Source organism: Sarcophilus harrisii, chromosome 2 (assembly GCF_902635505.1).
Source record: "Sarcophilus harrisii chromosome 2, mSarHar1.11, whole genome shotgun sequence".
Lineage (NCBI taxonomy): Eukaryota > Metazoa > Chordata > Mammalia > Dasyuromorphia > Dasyuridae > Sarcophilus > Sarcophilus harrisii.
Genome location: NC_045427.1, coordinates 174,762,316 through 174,784,837, shown reverse-complemented (window position 1 = coordinate 174,784,837; position 22,522 = coordinate 174,762,316). Strand labels below are relative to the sequence as shown.

General features: G+C 31.8%; 1 protein-coding gene across 2 annotated transcripts in view; it reads right to left on the bottom strand.

Annotated features, from left to right (window-relative positions):
* CSMD1 (CUB and Sushi multiple domains 1) overlaps positions 1-22,522 on the bottom strand; it is a 2,563,917-nt gene that overhangs the window by 161,297 nt on the left and 2,380,098 nt on the right. For both annotated transcript variants that reach the window (XM_031949178.1, XM_031949179.1), the window contains exon 50: positions 5,571-5,756. In XM_031949178.1, the coding sequence (XP_031805038.1) occupies positions 5,571-5,756 (186 nt within the window). The remainder of the gene's footprint in view (positions 1-5,570; positions 5,757-22,522) is intronic.

Below are 22,522 nucleotides of genomic sequence, written 5' to 3'. Positions count from 1 at the left end.
ATTTCAGTCAAAACTCAATTAAAAAAACTTGAATTTTTACAAAAAAGAGATTAAAATGACAGAAAAAATTGTTAATAATAAATATTATCTATTATGTACTACTCTCTCTTAATAATTCTAATAAAATCAGAATTCTAGTAATTGCATTCCTACTTTAAAGGTATTTACTTTTCATAGAATTGAGCTGAACCATATCCTAAGTCCCCACACTGAGGTCTTACCTTTTGAACCTAGCTTGAGCTATATCTCAATGTTCTTGTCCTATTCATTGAGATTGATGACAAGTTAGATCATTAAAGGTGAATTAACCAGAATGAGTGGGATTATTAACAATGACTCCTGGTCCTGCTAACTCATTTGACTGTCCTCCCTTTTCCTGCTAAATGTATAAAAATACTTTTCTGTAAGTTTCCCTAATGAATATCCATATATTCAGATAATGGACTGTTGGCTTGGGACCCCATTATCGCTATTATAGGTGCCTCCTTCCTCCACTTATGAGTTTGAGTTATTTTTGGACTTAACAAAATAACATATTTCAGGTCAATTTATAACCTATAAAATTCAGAAAAAATCTACATAAAAATAATATTATTATCTTTAATTGAAGTTAAAAGTTTCAGTATGGATAAATGGAAATGATATATATGATATGATTTAATATGGTAGAAGATATGACATGAAGACTGAAGTCCCTGTGATTTCATCAGAATAGAAAGATTTAGCTCTTTCCACAACCATTTATCTGTAACTTGTAATTTTAGTAATATTGAGAAGGTAAGAGGATCCACAGAGGGGGTTCATTATTACAAATCTAGTATGTGTCAGATTTAATTTCAAGCCTTCTGACTTCTGAGGTCTAAACCTAATCTACCCACAAATTATAAGGCTCTTTTTATTTAAAGAACTTTATGCCTAATTTCTATTTCTAATAATAATTTCTAATTTTTCTTATTTCTAAAAATAGTTTCTATTATTCTGTTTCTAATAATAAATTCCAGTAAATGAATATCCATTAATGAAATTAGTAATTAAGAAATAGACTAAAATAAAAACAATAGACATTACTATTAAGTGACAAATTAAAAGAATTAATTTAATTTTAGTTCTATTGTACTTTCACTTATAAATATATTCCTGGAATTCTAGCTACCAGCAATGTGTCATTATAATAAAAATCAGTAGACTTGAAAAGTCTTTTTAGTGAGATAAAATATAAGGCCTATTAAACTTTTAACTACTAGGTGAGTCACTTTAGAGTCTTGACAATGTAAGTGAAACACATCTCTCAGAAATCTCTACATTGGATGATTTTTAAAAATAGGGAAATTTAACTTTGGTCTGAATTGGTCAAAAGAAAATGTTCTGTATCACTGAACCATCATTTTGAATGGATGAATACATTATCCTTACTTTTTCTAAAAAACAATGATAAGACAAATGGGATAATTTGTTTTCTATTCTTAGCTAAAATGTAAGTAGCTGTCTTTTTTCTGATGGAAACAGTGATTCATTTTAGATAGACTTTTCTCCAGTTAGATGACAGTCCTAAAAATGATCAACATTCTATTTCTTTAGAGTTATTAAAAATTTCTTGACATGTGATCTGGTGAAATGTGCTGAAAGAAATAGCAGAAAGAACACTGAAATTAGAATAAAGAGTTTTATATTTGTATTGTGTCTCTGATACCACTAGATGAGTGACCAAACCAAGTTGTTCTACTCTGATTTCAGTTTCAAAATGAAGAATTCAGTCCTAATAATCCCTGAGGTCACATATTCCTTCCAGTTCTAACTTTTTATGATTTTTTTGTGTAATAAAGAACTTCAATATTCCCTGTCCACTATCCCTTACCCAATTCCCCTTCTCTCTTCTGATTCTATTTCTACAGATGATGACAATTCTGCAAATCAATAATGCTTAAAATCTTATGGTTATCCAAAATTTAGTATCAATGTGCCTTTCCAATGTTTTCTTGCAAAAGTATCTTTCACACATCTTGTATTACAGCCAAACTAGATGATCTGGTGTTTCCTAAATATAGTTCCTTATTTCTGCATCCACATCTTTACTCATGCCATTACACTTTTTTTTTTTTTTTTTTTTTTTTTTTTTGCTGCACAATACTGACTAAAAAACTCAATTCATTTGTAAAATTCAATGCAATATCTTCCTTGACCCTTCTTCACAGAAGATATTTTCTTTTTAGTCAATCAATCAGAAGTCATTAAGTATTTACTTTGTGCCAGGAACTGTGCTGAGCTTAGAGACAAAAAGGAAAGCAAAATTGCTGTCCTTCCTCTCAAAGAGCTCACATTCTTGCTATGTAAACATGTAAAATTATCTACATAGAGAGAATATCTATGTAAATATATACATACAGAGAAGAAATACATAGAGTACATGAAAGCATTAGCCATTGGAATAAAGTAAGAGATGCCTCCTGCAGAAAGTTGGATTTGGACTTTTTGAAGGAATTTAAAAGCAGAAATGAGAAGGTCAAGCATTCTAGGAATTAACATGACTGTGCAAAGACCAGAAAGGACCTGGTGCATTTTATGTAAGGAATATCAAGTTATCCAGTGTAGCAGAATGATTAATATTTGGAAGCAAGCAATGTCTCAAAAAATAAGAAGGGGCTAGGTTGTAAATGGTTTTAAATGTATATATGATCCTGTTGGTAATAGTTGGTCATTTGGTAGATGATGAATAAAAGTGGAAAGAAATTTAAGGCAAAAAAGTCTAACAAAAAGCTATTGTAATAATCCAAGCATAAAGTAATAAAGGATTGGGCAAGTCTGAATAGAGAGAAAGGAATGATAGGGCATAGATGTAAAGATGGAAATATGAATTCAATAACTGATTGGATATACAGGATGAGTGGGTGTAAGTAGTAAACAATGACATTAAGGTTTTGAGCTTGGATGACTGAATTGAGATAGTACAGCACTTGATAGCAATAGGGAAATTGGGAAGAAGAGAAAAATATTGAGTTCTGTTTATAATTCCCAAGGTAGTTATCTGATCCACTGTTAAAGTTCCCCAAAATCCACTACTACAACTTTCATTTTTTCTTAAATAAGAATGTTCCTGAGAAGACAGAGGATATCTATAACTTTTCCTGATCCTCCTTCATGTTAGTGTCTTCCTCTGTTGATTATTATTATTTTTTCCTGTTCATAACTTATTTATACAGACTTGTCTCCCTTTTAAAACACATCAAGAGTAGACACTATATTTTAACCTCTTTAAATCTTTAGTGTTTAAGTACAGTGCCTGACACATAGTAAGCTCTTGATTTGACTTGACTCTATCTAAAGGGAGGTCTGTCAACAGTACCTGCAACTCCTTGTCCCTAAACACAGTTTAAAAGATTTATATGCTTTCATCTAGCTCTTCTCTCCACTTTTAGGGGCTAAGTTAATCTTTTTCTTACCACTGCAAACTCCTAAGATTCTGCTCTCAAATCACATTCCTTCCCACCTACTCAAAGCAATTTGTTTTTATCAATCTTTCCCTTTGTCTCAATTTGAACATTTCCCCCATTACTGCCTTTATTTTCCTATTACTGCTCGTCTTTTCTGTCCAAAAAACAAAAACAAAAAAATTTCCAGTGACCTAATGATAATGATAATAACAGACAGATAATAAAGTATATTATTTATGTAATATTTAAATTTTGTGTAGGGCTTTATATTTGCTACCTCTTTTAAATCTCACAGTATCCATTATGAAGTAAGTGCTATTATTAACCCCATTTTACATTTAGGAAATCTAACTGACACATGTTACATAGCTTATGCAGAAGGATACACCTAATAAATACCATTTCCTTGATTTTCACAGTATATTTCCCCTTCCCTTTACTTCCAAATTTCTTTTTTTTTTTTTTTAAGTCCATACATGTTTTCTCCACATTCTCACCATCTAAATGGTTTGGAATTTGACTTCTAAAACCTCTATCTCCAATAACCTCAAATTTGTCATGTGCATGCTTCTTAATATTCAAGTGGCTTATACCATTGATCACTCCTTTTTCTTGGATACTCTTCCTTTGATTTACATTACATTATTCTTTCCTAGATTTTTTTCTCCCACATGTCTGTGCTATTTATAATCTCTTTTAGATAATTCATAATTTTAGTTCTTCTCTTTTCATCCTCTCTCCCTACAAGATCTCATCTTCTCCTATACCTTTAACTATCAGTGTAGTTCTCAAATATGTATCTCCATCTTCAAATTATCTTACTCTACTATTCAACATTCAAGTATCTGCTTACCGTCGCTGTGTGCATATCCTACTGGCATCTTCAATTCACCATATTTAAAACCATATTTAATGCCTGTACATTTTTCTGATTTCTGTTGGTGCCACTACCATCCTCCCAATTGCTCTAATTGAGAACTTTGGAGTCATTTTTCATTCTTCTCCCTCCTCACCAAACACATTGAATCATTTATTTACTCCTTACTCATTATCTATCCCTATTTATATCCTTGTCTCTCCTTAGTGCTAGCACCTTCTTTTTAAAGGCTTGAAGTAATGTAATAGCCTCCTAATTGGTCTTTCTGTGTCCATTCTTATCAATCTCTAACCCTTCTTTCACAAAGCTGACAAAATAATTTTCCTACTAGGGAAGCTTAACTGTCACTTACCTAGTCAAAAAAAAAGTTATTGTCTTCCTATTGCCTATGAGATAAAATTAAAAAATCCTTAATTCTTATAATCAGTAGGATCAAAGACAAATTCTTCTGCTTGGCATGCAAATAAAATGTCTTTACAACTTGACTCCTATTTTTTCAAGTCTTCTTGTTTATTTTTGTTCTTATATTTTTTCTCTCTATACTCTATAATCTTGCCATATTAGCCTACTCACTTTTCCATATAGATGACACACCTTCATTCCTTTCATATTTTTGTAACAGTTGTCTACTACGTTTAGAAGATTCCTCTTCCTTGCCTCTGTCTATGGAAACTCTGGATCCTTCAAGACTCAGTTTAAGTGTTATCATCTATATGAAATATTTCTTGATTACTCAGACACTTCCCCTACCAGTTGCACTGGTATTTTATACATACTGTATTCTCTTATATATGACCATATTGTGTTCCTCATTAGAATGTAAACTCTTTGAGGGCAAATACTGTATTTTCTCAAACTACATCTCCATCTCTTATAATATATTATCTTTGTTATATAATATGCATTTAATAATTTTTTTGCTTGATGGTTTGATTAATCTTCCATAGTATACTTCAAGTCTACCAATTCCAGAATTATTTCATATAATTCCTTTTCATGTTATCTATATTTCATGTAAAGAATAAATGATGTACAATCTAATCTAATATAGTATAATATAAGAAACATAAACTATCACTATATATAGAACACCACATCTCAAGGTACTTTGTGCAGAGATGATTAGTTTAATTCTAATGCTGAAAAGACCTAAGATTCATTCCAAGGTCTTGTGATATACTTCCAGACATGAACATTTAAACTTCCCATGAATAATTTTCCCAATTGAATCTAGAAAGAAAGGCTAAAAATATTTGAACACTTACGTTTACAGGTGGGTGGCTTTCCTTTGTTACTCCACAATCCATCTTCTTGACAAGTTGCTGTTCCTTGTTGACTAGATTCTAGCCTGAAGCCTTCATTACATTCATAATTCACTTTACTATCCAAAGTGAACTCATTACCTATAAATGATCCATTTCCTGGAGATTCTGGGATGCCACAGGAAACAGCTGGAAAAAAGAAAAAAATAATCTGAAAAACTTAAAGAAATGTGTATTATTATTATTAATATTTTCCCTAGGTAAATGGCAAGGAAGAAAGATATAGCTATTCATACTCTTCAACAACTCCATACTGAGCTGAGATTTCCTTATGACTTTCTAGAGATTAAAAGTGAATCGTTTAACTATTATATTAACTATATATTATTATTATTATATTAACTATATTAACTATATTATATATTATTATTATATTAACTAACCAACTATATTAACTATTATATTTCTCTTAATCCACATTTGGGTTGCTGCTTTTAACTTATGTTCAAATTTTACACTTTTTAGTTATCATTTTATATGTACATATGTCTGTGGATGTATGTAAACACACATACATTGGTTAAATCATTTTATGACACACTGATATATACTAGCTTAACCATGGGTTAGGCCACAACTGTTGAGGCCTTTCTAATAATGTTTAAAATATGTGCATGTATATAGCGATAGATAGATTTGTATAGATATAGTATATTACTCTGCCTTATTTCACTGATTTCATTCTTAATTTCAAGCATACTTTTGCAAAAGGTGCTATGGAAAATTCTTAATTTTTTAATAAAAAAGGAAGAAAATAGTTCCTGAAATCAAGGAGATGAATTTAAATCTAAATGAAAGTTAAATTTATGAAGCTCACATATACATGTATATATGTGTGAGTGTATATATGCATTTATATAGAGAGAGAGATAGATATATAGATATATAGAGAGAGATGGAAGGAGTTTTTATACTAAGAATTCACTATCATGATGAAATCACAGATCCTGAAATATATATATATATATATATATATATATATATATATATATATATATATATCCACATATATAACTATATAAATACACACACATACTTCACATACTCACATATAAGTGTACCCTATCCTTGTTCCCAGAGGGCTATCTTTTGTAACAAAAAGTTTTTAAAAGGAGAAAGGTGGAAGTAGTTCAGGAAAACTAACCAACATGTCAACCCATTCTGATACTATATGTGTTGTTACACATTTATAGTATCCTGCTACTTCAGAGACAGAAGAGTAATCAATTGTTAATTTATTCTTTCCTAGTGCTTAGCACAATGCCTGGTGTATAGCAAGTCCTTAATAAACACTTGTTGGCTTTCTAATGTGATTTCTTTGTGGGCAATCTTGTTCCTTGAAATTATAAAGCATTCTTTTTTTTTTTTTGCCCTTTCTTTTTATTTACATATTTGTAGCCATTATATTTTTTCCTTGACTCTGGTCAGGTTATTTTGCATGAGTTAACATGTCTTCCATGACAGGAAAAAATAATGATGATTGTTGGAGGGGATGCGGGAAAACTGGGACACTGATACATTGTTGGTGGAGTTGTGAACGAATCCAACCATTCTGGAGAGCAATCTGGAGTTATGCCCAAAAAGTTATCAAACTGTGCATACCCTTTGATCCAGCAGTGTTTCTACTGGGTTTATACCCCAAGGAGATACTAAAGAAGGGAAAGGGTCCAATATGTGCCAAAATGTTTGTGGCAGCCCTGTTTGTAGTCGCTAGAAGCTGGAAACTGAGTGGATGCGCATCAATTGGAGAATGGTTGGGTAAATTGTGGTATATGAATGTTATGGAATATTATTGTTCTGTAAGAAATGACCAGCAGGATAAATACAGAGAGGCTTGGAGAGAATTACATGAACTGATGCTAAGTGAAATGAGCAGAACCAAGAGATCATTATATACGTCAACAACGATACTGTATGAAGATGTAATCTGATGGACATGGATTTCTTTGACAAAGAGACCTAATTCAGTTTCAATTGATCAATGATGGACAGAAGCAGCTACACACAAAGAAAGAACACTGGGAAATGAATGTAAACTGTTTGCATTTTTGTTTTTCTTCCTGGGTTATTTTTACTTTCTGAATCCAATTCTCCCTGTACAACAAGAAAACTGTTTGGATCTGTACACATACATTTTATCTAGGATATACCAGGACATATTCAACATATATAGGACTGCTTGCCACCTAGGGGCGGGGGTGGAGGGTGGGAGGGAAAAATCGGAAAAGAAGTGAGTGCATGGGACAATGTTGTAAAAAAATTACCCTGGCATGGATTCTGTCAATAAAAAGTTACTATAATAAAAAAAAAATAATAAAAAATAACATGTCTTCCTATGCTTCTCTATATTCTTACTATTTATCATATTCCTGAATCTTAAAGGGAGTTAGAGATAGATGTGTGTGCGTACACACACACATGCACATACAATGTATATGTATAAATATTAATATATATGTGAATGTCATACAACATGTCTTGTACACATTATGCAATATATATATAGTACATATACAAGAAACACACATATATACATAATCCCAATTTGTTCTTGACAACAATATCTCATTTCAAAAAGCAATTGTTTGTTTTTAAATTAGAATGTTTTTATTAAACTCAAGTTTAGATTAAAACACAGTTTTTTAAGTTTATTCCATCTCTGAAGTATTTATTTGTCTCCATATATATTTCTTGTCACTGTGCATTCACATGAGACTATACAAAGTCATGTAGATATTCCCCAAAAAAATGAGAATGTGATCTTCAGGGGTATAGGCATGATTGCCAACATATTGTACATGACTTCAATGACTTTATTCAAAAAAGGCTGAAGAACTAAAATTTTTTCATTCCTATTATTGGGAAAAGGCACAAAGGGCAATAACTATACCTCTGAGGGGACTGAGAGGGGAATTGTGTTTGTGTAGCAAAAGTCTGAATGATATGATAAATTACAATATAGGTTCTGAAACAGGAAAAGAAGAGAGAGACAGACAGACAGACAGACAGACAGGGAGAGGGAGGGAGATGGAGGAAGGTAGGAGGGAGAGAAGAAAAAAAAATCTATTGGGACCACATTGACTATTTAAATTACATGCATATCAGGTCCTGGGGGAATAATAGTCTCTTTCCATTCTCTAATATATCAGGTGTAACAGCCATAGTAACTCAAAGCCACAACACACTCACCTAATTAAGTAGTGAGGGTGGGCACAGCCTGAGGATGTGAGGTAGCCATCATGATCATGTGTTCTGCTGACTTCCATCTTGTAAGTATTTGCTTACCCAGTCACTACCCTATGAATATTGTAATATTGGAGGAAATTCAACTTTCACTATACCTTTTAAAATCTTGGCAACATAGGGTTAATTTTTTTTTTTTTTCTGAATAAACCTTGCTAGTAACTTTACTTCAATTCCTTTGAAGCTATTTCCAATGATCATCATCTTGGAAAGAGAATTAGTTGACCAGCTTCTCTATAACAGATTGTTATGCAAAACTATTTTACAGTAGATTACATAACAGTTAGTTGGGTCACCACAAATCCTCTGTTTTTCCTTCCTTATTTTTGTTTTGTTTTTGTTTAGGCAATTGGAGATGAGTGACTTGCCCAGGGTCACACAGTTAGGAAGTGTTAAATGTCTAAAGCCAGATTTGAATGAACTCAAGTCCTCCTGACTTCAGAGCTGGTGCTCTATCCACTGTGCCACCTAACTACCCCAACCTTCCTTATTTTCAATAGAACAGTCAGCCTGAAGGCATCAAGAACTGAAATATCAAGTTCATATTAGTATATGTGCACATCAAGTGAGCACATCAAGTTTATATCAAACAGAGGATTAAATACACAGTAGTGTCTTCTGGGAATCTGTAACTTTTGCAGAAAGAAAAGTAAAAATGCTAGCTCATTTCTCTTGAAGCAAACTTCCCAATTCCATAGCAAACACACTAAAAATGATTCATCCTCTTCAATGGATTCATCCTCTTCAATCCATCCTCAAGTTGGAATTAGGTACTTCAGCTAGTTGCTGTGATGGTTCCAGATGGCAAGGACTTCTGAAATGGACTTTTTAGCTCCCTCCAGTTGTTCCAGAGATTTAGTAAAATACTTCTGGATAAATCCCTGTCAAATGAAGATAAGCAAAGTCCAGAAGATGAAAAATTCTGAGTTTTAATTCTGCTTCTGCATCTGGTTTTCAATGTATCTTCAGATGAATCCTGGCCTTGATCCACAAGGCCTCAGTTTCCTTGTCTGCAAACTGTACCATTTTAAGTTCTTCTCCCCACCTTCCTCAGCTAACTGGGGATCAAAGCCAGCAGATGTCAGACTCCAGAGGAAGATGAATGCAAGGCTCCTTCTGCTCTCTAGTTGCTATCTATGATGATATCCCTTAGAGCATTTTAAAATTTTACAAATTATTTACTTTCCAACTAGCATGTAAATTAGGTAGGTAGTAAATGGTATTGCCACTACACTGAACACAAAAAAGACCTGGGTCACAGGCAAGTGCAATGATTTGCCCTATGGACTCCTGATCCAGTATTCTTACTATGATACTTCATGGTCTCTTGATTAAGAACACATATAGTAGATGAAGAAATAAATGTATAGACCCAATAGAAAAATATAGTGTTCAAAATATTCACTTTTAACTTTTCTAATTTTCTTTTGTTTAATAAAAAAAGTGATTGATGAGCATACACAAATTCATCATCTTGCTACTAGTAATAAATTTCTTCTTGGACAATATTTCTTTGAGCTTTTACTGTTCCAATATTTTCTGATTTATTCTCATCATTTTCCTTCAGATGATCATTTGTTCATGTTCCCAAACTTTAGTTTCTCTTTCACTCAATGAAGTAAGTATAACAACTGTTCCCGTTTAATTCTCTTAGGTAATGAGCAAAACACCAATTAACACTTCTCTGACAGGTTAATTGGAAAAGATGAAATCCTAGAAATACACACATAGTCTTTCTCAACAAAGTTTTAAATGCTATCCTTTAAAATTTCTCCCTGCTTTTCTAGGGGACTCAATACTGATAGTAAAGACATATATGCCTTTTGTCAAAAGGGATTCTTGGTAGAAAGAAGAGAAAGCATATTTGTGGCTTATTTATTTGCCTTAAATAAAATAAAAAATATATATTTAATTCATTTTAAGAAACATTTATTTTATTAGTTCCATGCATGCTGGAGATACAGATAACTAAGTGGCATAGTAGAGAGAAGGCAGGACTCTGATTTAGGAAGAATTTAGTCTGAATCATGCTTCAGAGACATGCTAGCTGTATGACTGGAAAATTTACTATATTCCCAGCCTGTTTTCCCAATTCAAAAATAGAGATAATATTACCTGCCTAAGAGTGTTAGAGGTTCATATGAGATAATGTGGTTCATAAACTTTAAAGAACTATATAAATATTAGCTACTATTAGTAGTATACAAAGACAAGACTCAGTCCACTATTTAAGTATCTATTATGAGCCAGACATTATCCTAGGCTTAAGGATACAAAGATAGAAACTAAATAGAACTCAATTAATTTACATTCTATGGGATATGGTAGCAGATTATGAATCAGGGTACAATATAAAAACAAGTTAATCAGAACAATGTAAAAGATTTTAGAAAAAGAGAGAGACAGTGAAAGGGACACAGAGACAGAGAGATAGATAAAGACAGAGAGGAAGATTGCTGATAAAAAGGAAGTTTAGAAAAGAACCTTCCGTCCTATTCAAATTTCTTAAAGTATTTTGTCATGTGAAATTCTCTTATCATATTTCTTATCTTCTCTATGTTTTTCCTTTAGCCTATTAGATTGTATATTTCTTGAAAGCAGTCTGTTTAACTTTTGTTTGTATTTCCAAAATTATATTTAATGAATGTTTCCTTACTTTATAAACACAATATGTTTATTTTTAAATAAAATGTCTTTAAGACTAAAATCTGCAGGAATGTAAAATTCAAAGTGCTAGAGAAAGGAAGGAAAAAGCACAAAACTAGTTAAACCAAGAGGACAGTCATTCTGGAAGAGAGTGTCTCTTCAGACAGTTTGATCAGGCTTCAGGGCCTTGTGAATGGGGGAGAAACCCCCCCTGTAAAAGGAAGCATCACTTCAATGTGATCCTGAGAATGGTTCACTAAAAGTGGTAGCAACATATTCCGATCCACTCCCTTTATAGTTGTGATAAACTGAGGTCTAGAGAGTTTTAGTGACATCCAAAAAGCATACAGATGATGCCAGAAGCAAGATTTAAACCTAATTTAAGACCTCTGATTCTAAAGCCAGTATTTTTTTCAACTGGACTGCTGCTTCTCATCAACAACTATTTCATCGTGCTAGTATAGACTTTTTTTTTTTACTTCTTCTTTGGATAACTACAACTATTCCATCATGGACATCCTTGACTTTGATTTCTCTCTCCCATTCAACACATTCAGCATTCCACTACTGGATTAGCTTCTTCAAAATGCTTTCATTTTGATTTCTCAGTATGAATCCAATCAACCAACAAGAACAACAACAAATAAAAACAACAGAAACTACTGTTTTTCTTGTTTCTATCATATTAAAATGTTGAGCATCTTCATTTATAAACCTTAGAGGAAAAATAATGGTCAATTTGTTCTTCATAGATTAAAGTGTCAGAAGGACAAGACTTAGAAAGTGGAATAGATGTGTCAGTTTCCTTAAAAATCTATTTATCATTTGTGACTGAGAAATGATCACATTTGAACTTGAATCTTTCAGCTTGCAAAGTACATTTAAGTGAATGAAGTTCTTTAATCAACCAGAATTGATGTCTACTTTGTCCTTCATCTTGTGCTAATTTCAGAAATACATAATTGTCAAAACAACAAATAAAACTGCCACCTTTATTTCCTCCACCACCAAAACAACATCACTCCTGTCCACAGCTTAAAGGGATTTATATACAAATGAGGAAAACAAAATGTGGATAATGAGATGCATGTGATGTATTGAGTAAATGTAAGGTGATCACTGAGGGATGTGAAAAAGGAAACATACAGTATAAATATCTATTGTAAGTGGCACCACTGAAATAAGTTTGGAGAGATCATTTTATAAAATTTATCTAAGAGGGAAAGGCATAAAAAATAAAAAAGTAAAAGCACAATTGATAATATGAATCAAAAGAAGATGTTTAAGAGCTATCAATCTTATTTTTGATCATTCTGCACATGTATTGAGAACACCTCTAAGGAAAATATGAAGAAAAAAGTAGAAGATTGTCAAAAACAATTTTCTATGGCAGACTGACTGCATAGTCACAGAACTACAGGAAAAGTTTAAAACTCTCTATTATTTGTTGATTACAATCTTTTATTTTCTCCTTCACCAAGACCTGAAAGTCTTTTCTTCAAGTATAAGAATCTGCATATGTCAATATCATATAAAACTTGATTAAAATTCTATTCAACTAGGCTAGCTAGAAGTGTATCCCCACACCCTCAGAGCTTTTGTTATCATTGATTCTTCCCTTTAATTTCCTTTAATTTAGAGAAAGTAAGCTGCATGTTTAATAATCTTCTGGTTATTCAGCTTTAAGTAGGGCTCCTTCTTAAAGGGTTTAACTAAGCTTTCCTTTGTTGTGGAACATATATATTATGTGAATTTCAAATGGAAGATAAGATAGAAAGCTAGAAAAGATTTCCTAAAAGATTATCTTGTTCAAATTCTTCATTTTACAGATAAAGAACATAAGTCTCAAAGTAGTTAAATCTTTTGTGTAAAATTACAAGGGTAATTGGCATATAGTAGACACCTTATAAATGTTTATTTCTTGATTGAACCCCAATCTTCTGGATCCAAATCTTATACCACACTGAGGGATTCTGTATAGATGGTGAGGTACTCCAACTGTTCCTTTTTGCAAACAATATTGTGAAGCAAATCTAAAGACACATCTGGACTTCCTTAATGAGATCAATCGATCCATAATCAAAGGAATTTGGCCAAAGAAGAAGTCATACAGGAACAATTAAGATGAAAAAATACATGTTCTCCAGATTATAACATGTAGTTGGATTTCAGTCTCCTGCATTCATACTTATATCTTAGAAAAGGAATGTGGGGGAAAAAATTTGGACACAGAAATGAATAGGAGAAAGAGAGTTAGACTGCATTTGGAACACTGAACCCTGAATTTCTGGAGAAAAAAATGGCAAACCACTTCAGTCTCTTTTCCAAGAACATCCTAAATTAGATTATGAAGAGTGAGACACAGCTGAAAAACAAGTGAATGAACACCATGATTTTAATGATCTGAAGTTGTTCTCTGAGACAAAGACTATCAATTAATTATATTTGAAAATCTTAAACATGACAGTCTCCAAAGATTGATTGTCATGAGTGACTCAAAGGCAATAGAAAAATGCATGATAGGTATAAGTAGGCTACAATGGGGATTTATGAAGACAAATGACATAGGAGATATTTTAGAAGAAATTATGACTGGAAAAGGAACTGAGCTGATCCTCTGGCACATATCTAGATACCATAAAAAGCTCTCCAAAACATTGAATGGATCTTCTGTAATCAGCTTAGGGAAGATGAGAATCCATAAGAAAGTCTTCACAAAGTAGTGAGGCAGGGAACTGTCAAGGTAGCTAAACCAAGAATATGCAAGCCCAGAGTTGAAATTCAGCCTCAACTACTAGTGACTATGTGACCCTGCCACTAAACCACTCTCAGTCTCAATTTCCTTTTCTGTAAAATGGGGATAATGACAGCATTTGCTCGTAATGTTGTGAATATTAAATGGGATAACACTGATAAAATATTTTACAAAGATTAAATTACTAAATAAATGTTGGATATTATTAACATGTCAGCATAAGTGTAAATAACAATTATTTTGATGATTATGATAAGGAATTCTCTATTGCTGAAAGTTACCACAAATGAAAGGTAAATGAATATTATTCACTTAGGCACTACACACAATAATTTGATGACAAATGTTCATTTATTCAATTCACAAACATTTATCAGTTTTCTATTTGGTAGAAGAGAGTGAATTAAATTTAATCAACCAAGAAATATTTATTGGTATTATGTACCAGGTACTACAATAGTTGCTGAGGATATAAATAAAAAGAATGAAGCAATCCCAACTCACTAAGTTCTGGGTTTTATTTTGTTTTTATTTATTTTTTTTTTTTTTGGTATTTTCTCTGAAACTGGTTTCTGTGGAGAACTCTGAAATGTGGAAATTCCCTCTACCAATGTGTGTAAGCAGTTCTCTGTAACACATACACTTGAAGATAACTGATATTAATATATTGCTTAAAATTTTTCAAAATACCTTATATGCATTATTTTATTTGAGTCTCACAAATCCCCTGTGAAATAAAAACAACAGGTATTTTCTCCTTTTTTAATAAATGAAGAAAGTGAACCTCAAAGAGTTTAATTGATTTGCTCCTGTTCCTATAGCTAATAAATTTCTGAAGCAAGAATTAAAGCCAGGTTTTCCTGACCCCAAGTGTAGAACTATTACCTGGGTTATTGAGAGGTTTATATATATATGTATATTATTTTTTTTTCCTCTGTCCACATAGCTAAGAAGTAAAGATATTCCTGATTCAGGCATTAGGGATACAAAAACTTAAATTTAAAAAGTCCCTGTTCTTAAGGAGTTTAATTCTTCAGTGGCTCATCAATATAGAAAAGCCTAGGAAAGAATTTGTATTGGATGACCTCAATGACCTCTTTCAATTCTGAGAATCCCATGAGGCTCAAAGGATGCTATTAATAGTCAGTTAAGAGAAAAGTTATTTTTACTTTTATCACTGGGGAGAAGTACATCATTTCCACATAATACCTAACTGAGTTTGCCATACAATTGCCCCTTAAAAATAAAAGTCCAATGGCTAGATGATGAAATAATTTAATATCTATTAAGGATAAGTAGTGTACAGTGGACAGGGCTCTGGACCTAAAAGCAGGAAGGCCTGAGTTCATATGTGAACTCAGACATTAGCTATATAAAGCTGAGTAAGTCACTTGTTTCTTTCTGTTTCTTCATTTATAAAATGAGTAAGAAGAGGAAATGGCAAATTACTCCATTATCTTTGCCAAAAAACCTCCAAATGAAAGGAGAAAGTAAGATATGAATGAAACTGAAAAACAAAAGGGGAAAATTGTTTTCTTAAATGATGGATTTCATCATGTGTCTATAACCACACAACATGTTTCCAAGAAGGGAGATGAAAAAATAATTTTGGCCTTCTGATGTAGTTTATGAGGGTCAAAAGACAAAATCACCAAAAAATACCATGCCAGAAAAATCTCATCAATTCTGTCAGTCATCAAAAAACCAATCCATTTGAGTTTTGTAATGGAATGACACACTTTTTCATGACTCAGTTAGATATTTTGATATTTCATTGGTAATATCTCATGTTCCATGCTATCATCAGTCCATCTACTAACTCCCTATTTATCTTTTAAAACCCAACTCACATGCCATTTTATTCAAAAACCCTTCTGTGTAACACTTTCTTCACAAGCTTTTAAAACATTCGTCATGTGATGGTATATATCATTATCATCTATAGTTGCTTCTTATTTCCATATTAAAGTCAATAAGGACAAAGATTGTGTGTTAATTAAACTTTATATCTCCCTAATGCCTTGTACAATTTTATGAATGCTAAAGGCATGTATTTGGGGTTTTTTAGGGTTTTTTAAAATTTGTCTTTGTTGAAAGAATTCAATTAAAGTTTGCTGATGGAGAATGAATGAATGAATGAAGTAAAGTGACAGTTTCCATAATCAATAAACATTTGCCCAGCTCTATAAACCAAATGAAAGTATCACAAAGAAATAGAGAATATAAAAAGCAAATGTTCATTTTTGAACTAGTGATGTTAGTAGGAAATTAATGGAAATAGTGAAAAGAAAATAATTAATACCACTATATATGGGATAATCTTAATTATCATCAGATTTTTAGAAGAGGTAATGAATCAACAAGGTTTTTTGCCTTTTGTGATGCTATATAATTTAGGTTATATAATACTATAGATGACTCAAGTTTAACACATAGAAACATATATCCTGACTTTCAGAGATCATAGAAAAGTGAAACCTGATTGATTAATACCTAAAGTATGGAATACAATTGCATAATTAAGACAAATGTCAGAAGAATGTATTCACAAAATTAGTGACTTCAGAATGAAAAGATAAAAGAGGGGCATTCAATGTAAGGGACATAATGAAAAACAAAGTGGGAAGAAAACCTCCAAATGAGGTCAGATATGAATGAAACAACTGAATAACAAAAGAGGAAAAAATTTAGTCATGAGTCTATAACCACACATATGTTTTTATGAAGGAAAATGATATCTTTGAAAAAATCATTCCATGTATTTAAGAAATAAAGTTTGCTATGTAGTATTCAGGAAGGAAAATTATAGGCTACATCACAAAAGTTAATGAATGAATGAAAAAGAACTTATTAAGCATTTACTATGTGCCAAGCCCTGTCCTGATGATATAAATAGAACAAGTAAGAGAGTCTCTGTTCCCTTGGAGTTCATACTCTAATTGGGAGAGAAAACATGGTTATTTAACTTCTATCTGGGAAGTCAAAAGATAACTTCTTAGCATTCAAATCAAAAATAAAATATAATAATTCTATAAGAAATGACGAGCAAGATGTTCTCAGAAAACCATGGAAAATCCTTCAAGAATTCAAGGAAAGGGAAATGTACTGTGCACAAAGTAACAGCAATATTGTTGGATGATCAGCTGTGAATGACTTTGCTATTCTCAGCAATACAATGATCCAATACTGCTCTGAAGGATTTATGATGAAAAATGCCATCCATATCCAAAGACAGACCTGATTGAGTTTGAGTACAGATTGAAGCATATTTTTTAATTTTATTTTTTCTTGAGGGTTTTCTTTTTGAGGGGGGAGAATGTTTTACATAATTTCACATTTGTTTTCTTAATGAAGGGGAGAAAAGAAGGAAGAGAATCTGGAATTCAAAGTTTTACAAACAAATGTTAAAAAAAAGTTTTACATGTAACTGGGGAAAATTAAAATATAGAATAAAAATAATTAAAATTAAGTAAAAATTGAATCCAACTCCCATTACAGAATATAATGCCAAAAGAACTGGATCTAAGCCTGACTCTTCCTTAGTTGCATGAAATTGAGTGGGTTGTTAATTTCTCTGGGCCTTGGCTTCCTTATCTATACATCTCTTTAATATTTTATGATTCCTGAGATACAACTCTAGGTGCAATAATCTTGAATGTCCTGAAATTCATAGCCTCACTAAGTTTATGATGATTTACTTACTCAACCTCTTGGCTAAATAATGCTTTTCTTAGTTCATTTTATTTACCCTACTGTCCAAATGAACAAACGTTAACTTGGTGGATCTATTTATTTAAATTTTGAATCACATCACAGATGAAAATGATGTTTAGGTTTTTCCTCCTTGGAAGCATTTTAGAGATATAAACACTTCTTCCCATGAAAGTTCAAGCAATTATAATTTTGTATTTCATTGAGATACTTCATTTAACACTGAATTAATGAAAATGAATTTATTAGGCATTACTATTTTTCAGGCATTGAGCTAAGTTCTGAGAATAACTAATATAAAAAGCAAAACAATTCCTAACAGGCGCAATTATAACATATAAGTTTCTATCTGACTTAAATTGGCTTTATCTCACCAGACAATGGCTTGCTAGCAAGTAGGCACTGTAAAATATAATCTTCCAGACTTAAGCATGGATAGCCCTAAAATAATGGAAGTTAAAAAAAAAAAAACAGACATAAAATTCATCAAATATTTAATAATCTTTCATATACATACTAAAATATTTTAAAAATAAAATTACATGTAAAATTAATTGTGCTTTGTTATCAAACTTTGAATGGCTTGTACTCACGAATTTTTTAAATGACAATTTGGGAACTGTGTATTAGTTTTAAAATGTTAATTGTATTATCTATTTTGAATTAGCATACCACCTCTGGTGTTTCATGTATAATAAAGTATTAAGTTCCTGTGATTTAGGTCTAAATTACTCTGAATTAAACTTTTAATAGTTTCCTTTATCTGTCTAGAGTTTTTATTCTTCCAGATATCTCTATTATTATCAGTATAAACTAATCCCAGGATAGTTCAGATTTAAAGTGCATCTTCAATAGTTAGATATATTTTCACCAATGAAGCAGTTGAGATACTGCAGTATTAAAAGAAAAATGATAAACTCAAATTGGTAGGGCATATTATCATATCAGGCAGGTGGTAAGCTAAGAAATAGGGTTTTAGCTTCCAATTGCAGTTTCTTTTTAGTTACTAAATTAGTAACTAATTCAGTTTTAGTCCTTTAATTTCTTTTCAATCCAAATTTATCTTCCTTATGCTAATATCTGATATTACAATAAACTTGTTTGTCCATAAGCATTATTTTTAAACCTTATCAATTCTACTCAGATGAAATAGCATTTAAGTGGAATTATCTGCAAGACTACTTTATTTTTAATATTTTATATGTCATCTCTAAGTGCAGTATTTACATCTTTTTTAGCCAGATAGTACAATGGAAAGAGTATTGGTGTTAGAGTCAGGAAAAACTGAGTTCAAATCCTGCCTTGTGGATTTAGTAGATGTGGGATCCTGTGCCGGTCTCTTAACATCTTTGACCCTTTTTTTCCTCATCTTCAAAATGGAGATAACACTGACATCATCTTGCTAGAACTGCTATAAGGTTTAAATCAAGTAACATAAATAAAAAATTTGTAAATCTTAAATAACTATATAAAGGTTATTTATAGTTTTTTTGGTAGAATTACTTTTTTCTGATTCAAGAGATAATAATAAATTCATTCATACATCCAACAAGTATTTCTTAAGTGATTACTGTGTGCCAGGGACTATGCTAGGTTCTGGAGATAAAGACAAAAATCAAACAGTCCCTGACTTCAAGAATATTGTGTTCTGGTACCCAAAACATGAAGTCAGAATACCCAGCTTTTAATATTTACAATCTTTGGGACATGCACAAATCACTTTACCTCTCAGAACCTGTTTTTTTTTATTTTGTAAAAATTTTTAATATTTTTTAAATATTAAAAGATAATAGTACTTACACAAGGGTCTCCACAGTTATAAGGAAAATAATTTTTAAAATCTTAAAACTTTCTTTATTGTTCTCTTTCTCCCATCAAAGCTATGCATATTCATTAAGTGCATTGAAGCCACTGATAAAAACAGTCCATATGATGACATTTTACAAGAATGGAATAAAAATTATTATTTGTTGGAATTTATGGCCAGCTGCTGTCCCTCATTGGAATCCATGTAACATCAAAAGATGCAGTGGAATCTGAAACCTAAAAGACTGGATTCGTCCCTTCTGGAGGATTTACAGGAAAGCAAGAAAAGGAATGCAAGGGAATGGATAGGTTTCAATGTATATTATTGGAGATAATACCTACATTGATGAAAATATAACTGCATTGAGGACACAAAATATTCTACTATTACAAAGAGAGCCTGAATGAATGTTCAATTATTGCAAAGTTGATTTTATGACTCTAGATTGTCCTTATTCCACATTTCTTAATTTTTCTCCTTTCTACTGCCCACATATTATCATGTTTACTTCTCAAATTTACCAGAGCAGTTAAAAACAAAAGGAAAATACATGAAATTCACTATAAACATTAGTAATAGCATTTATACGGTGTTTTAATATCTGCTAAGTACTTCACTAATATTTCTTTTTATGCTCAACATGATTTTGGGAGTTAGATGCTATTATCATTCATTTTAAAAATGAGGAAACTGAGGCAGGAAGAGATTAAGTGATTTGCCCAGGGTTATATAAGAAATATCTGAGACTAATCTTGAACTCAGATCTTCTTGGTTCCATATTCTATGCTCTATCCACTTGTGCTGTAAAGATCTACTTATCTGTGTGTATTGAACTAAGCATCATTAGGGATCATTTATTCATTCTTTCAAAGAACAATTACTAATAGCTTCCTATATGAAACATACTGTCTTAAATATTAAGAAGATATAGAAGGATAGATAAGTCAAGTTCTCTTCCCTTCATGAGTTTGCAATCTAATTCAAAGAATTAGAGTATGACATAAATATTTACAATATAGATTATGTAAAGATTAGAAAATTAGTAAAGTAAAAGGTATTGTATTCCTTGCAGTTAAATAGGCTTAGTAATCATTTTCTAGCAAGAAATTGCATTTGTTTTCCAAAGTGAGAAAGGGAGACAAGCAGACAGACAGATAGACAGACAGAGACAGAGAGACAGAGACAGAGCAAGAAAGGTGGGGGAAGTTAGAAGGCTTACTATTGTCAATTAAATATCACAAAAGCTAAAATTTAGATTAATTATAAAAGTTATGTGTAAAGGCACATCCCATATGCTATTATAACTATTTATATCTCCTCTCAGCTTCACCCAGGGCTACAGTTTATGAACATCTGTCAGCTGGTTGGTCAGAAATCTCCTTAGGATTTGAGTGAACAGAAGCATTTCTGTCATAACTGCTTTTCTGATATCATTAATGATCATTAACCTGGCAGCTCCAAGGAAATCCTCTTGAGACTGGAACTCTATGAGTTCCATAATGAAACTTGCAGAAAATACACAATGACTTGTTTCAAGAAAGGTCTGACCGAGACAACAAAATGAAATAGCATTTGGTCATTTAACAGCGGATGGCCATGTCACTGCTATTAAACAGTTGAGCACATGGAAGCAGAGGTCCCATGCAAAACACAGTGAATGAAAACAGCCTGAGAAAATTGTCCCATTGCATCAGTGGGTCTCACATATCTTCATTGACTGATTAGATTAGACTTACAGCCTGAACAACCAAGTAACACTTATTTATATGCAAGAATACTTCCAGCTGGGCTGCAAGCATTCCAAGAGAAAGTACCCAACAGTTATTAACCTTAATTGTCTCCATTATCTTGTATTGTAGTGAGAATCACTTATCTCAAATAAGGATAAAAAGTGTTATCTACAAAAATCTATTATTTCAAAAAAATAATATGGCATCAAATATTCCTTTTAAAAATACTGTGCTCCTGTATTCCTTGATGCAAACTCTGTAGTATTCAAAAGAAAGACATATTCTGGTCACAATGTTTTTTTAAGTATTTACTTTTTCCTTCAATTAGATGACAACAATTTTAGCATTAATTTTTAAATTCCAAATTATTCTAGCCCCCATCTCCCCTTCTCCTTTTCCTAAAATGTTCAGAAATTTATATATATATATATAGATTATATATATATATATATATGCTATATACGAAGAATATATTTCCATTTTAGTCACAAAGGTGAAAGATGAAATAAATCAAAAGGGAAAAAAACCATATAAAAAGAATAAAGTAAGCAAAAAAAAAAAAAAAAAGTGCTTGGATTTGCATTTGTAGACTGTCAGTTCTTTTCCTTTATGAATTCCCTTTGTACTTGTCTTGTATCTTTTTATTGCTGAGAAGAGCTGAGTCATTCAAAGTTGATCATCACAAAAATTGCTGATACCATGTACAATGTTTCCCTACCTCTGCTTATTTCACTCTACATCAGTTCATGCAAGCCTTTCCAGGTTTTCTAAAATCTACCAATTCATCATTTCTTATTGCACAATAATATTGCATTACATTTACATACCACAACTTGTGCAGCCATACTGCAATTGATGGGCATCCCCTCAGTTCCCAATATTTTGCCACCATAAAAAGGCTGCTATAAATAGTTTTAACATGTAGGTCCTTTTATCATTTTTTTTTTATAATTTCTTTGGGATACAGACCTAGTAGTAGTACTGCTGGATCAAAAGGTTTACA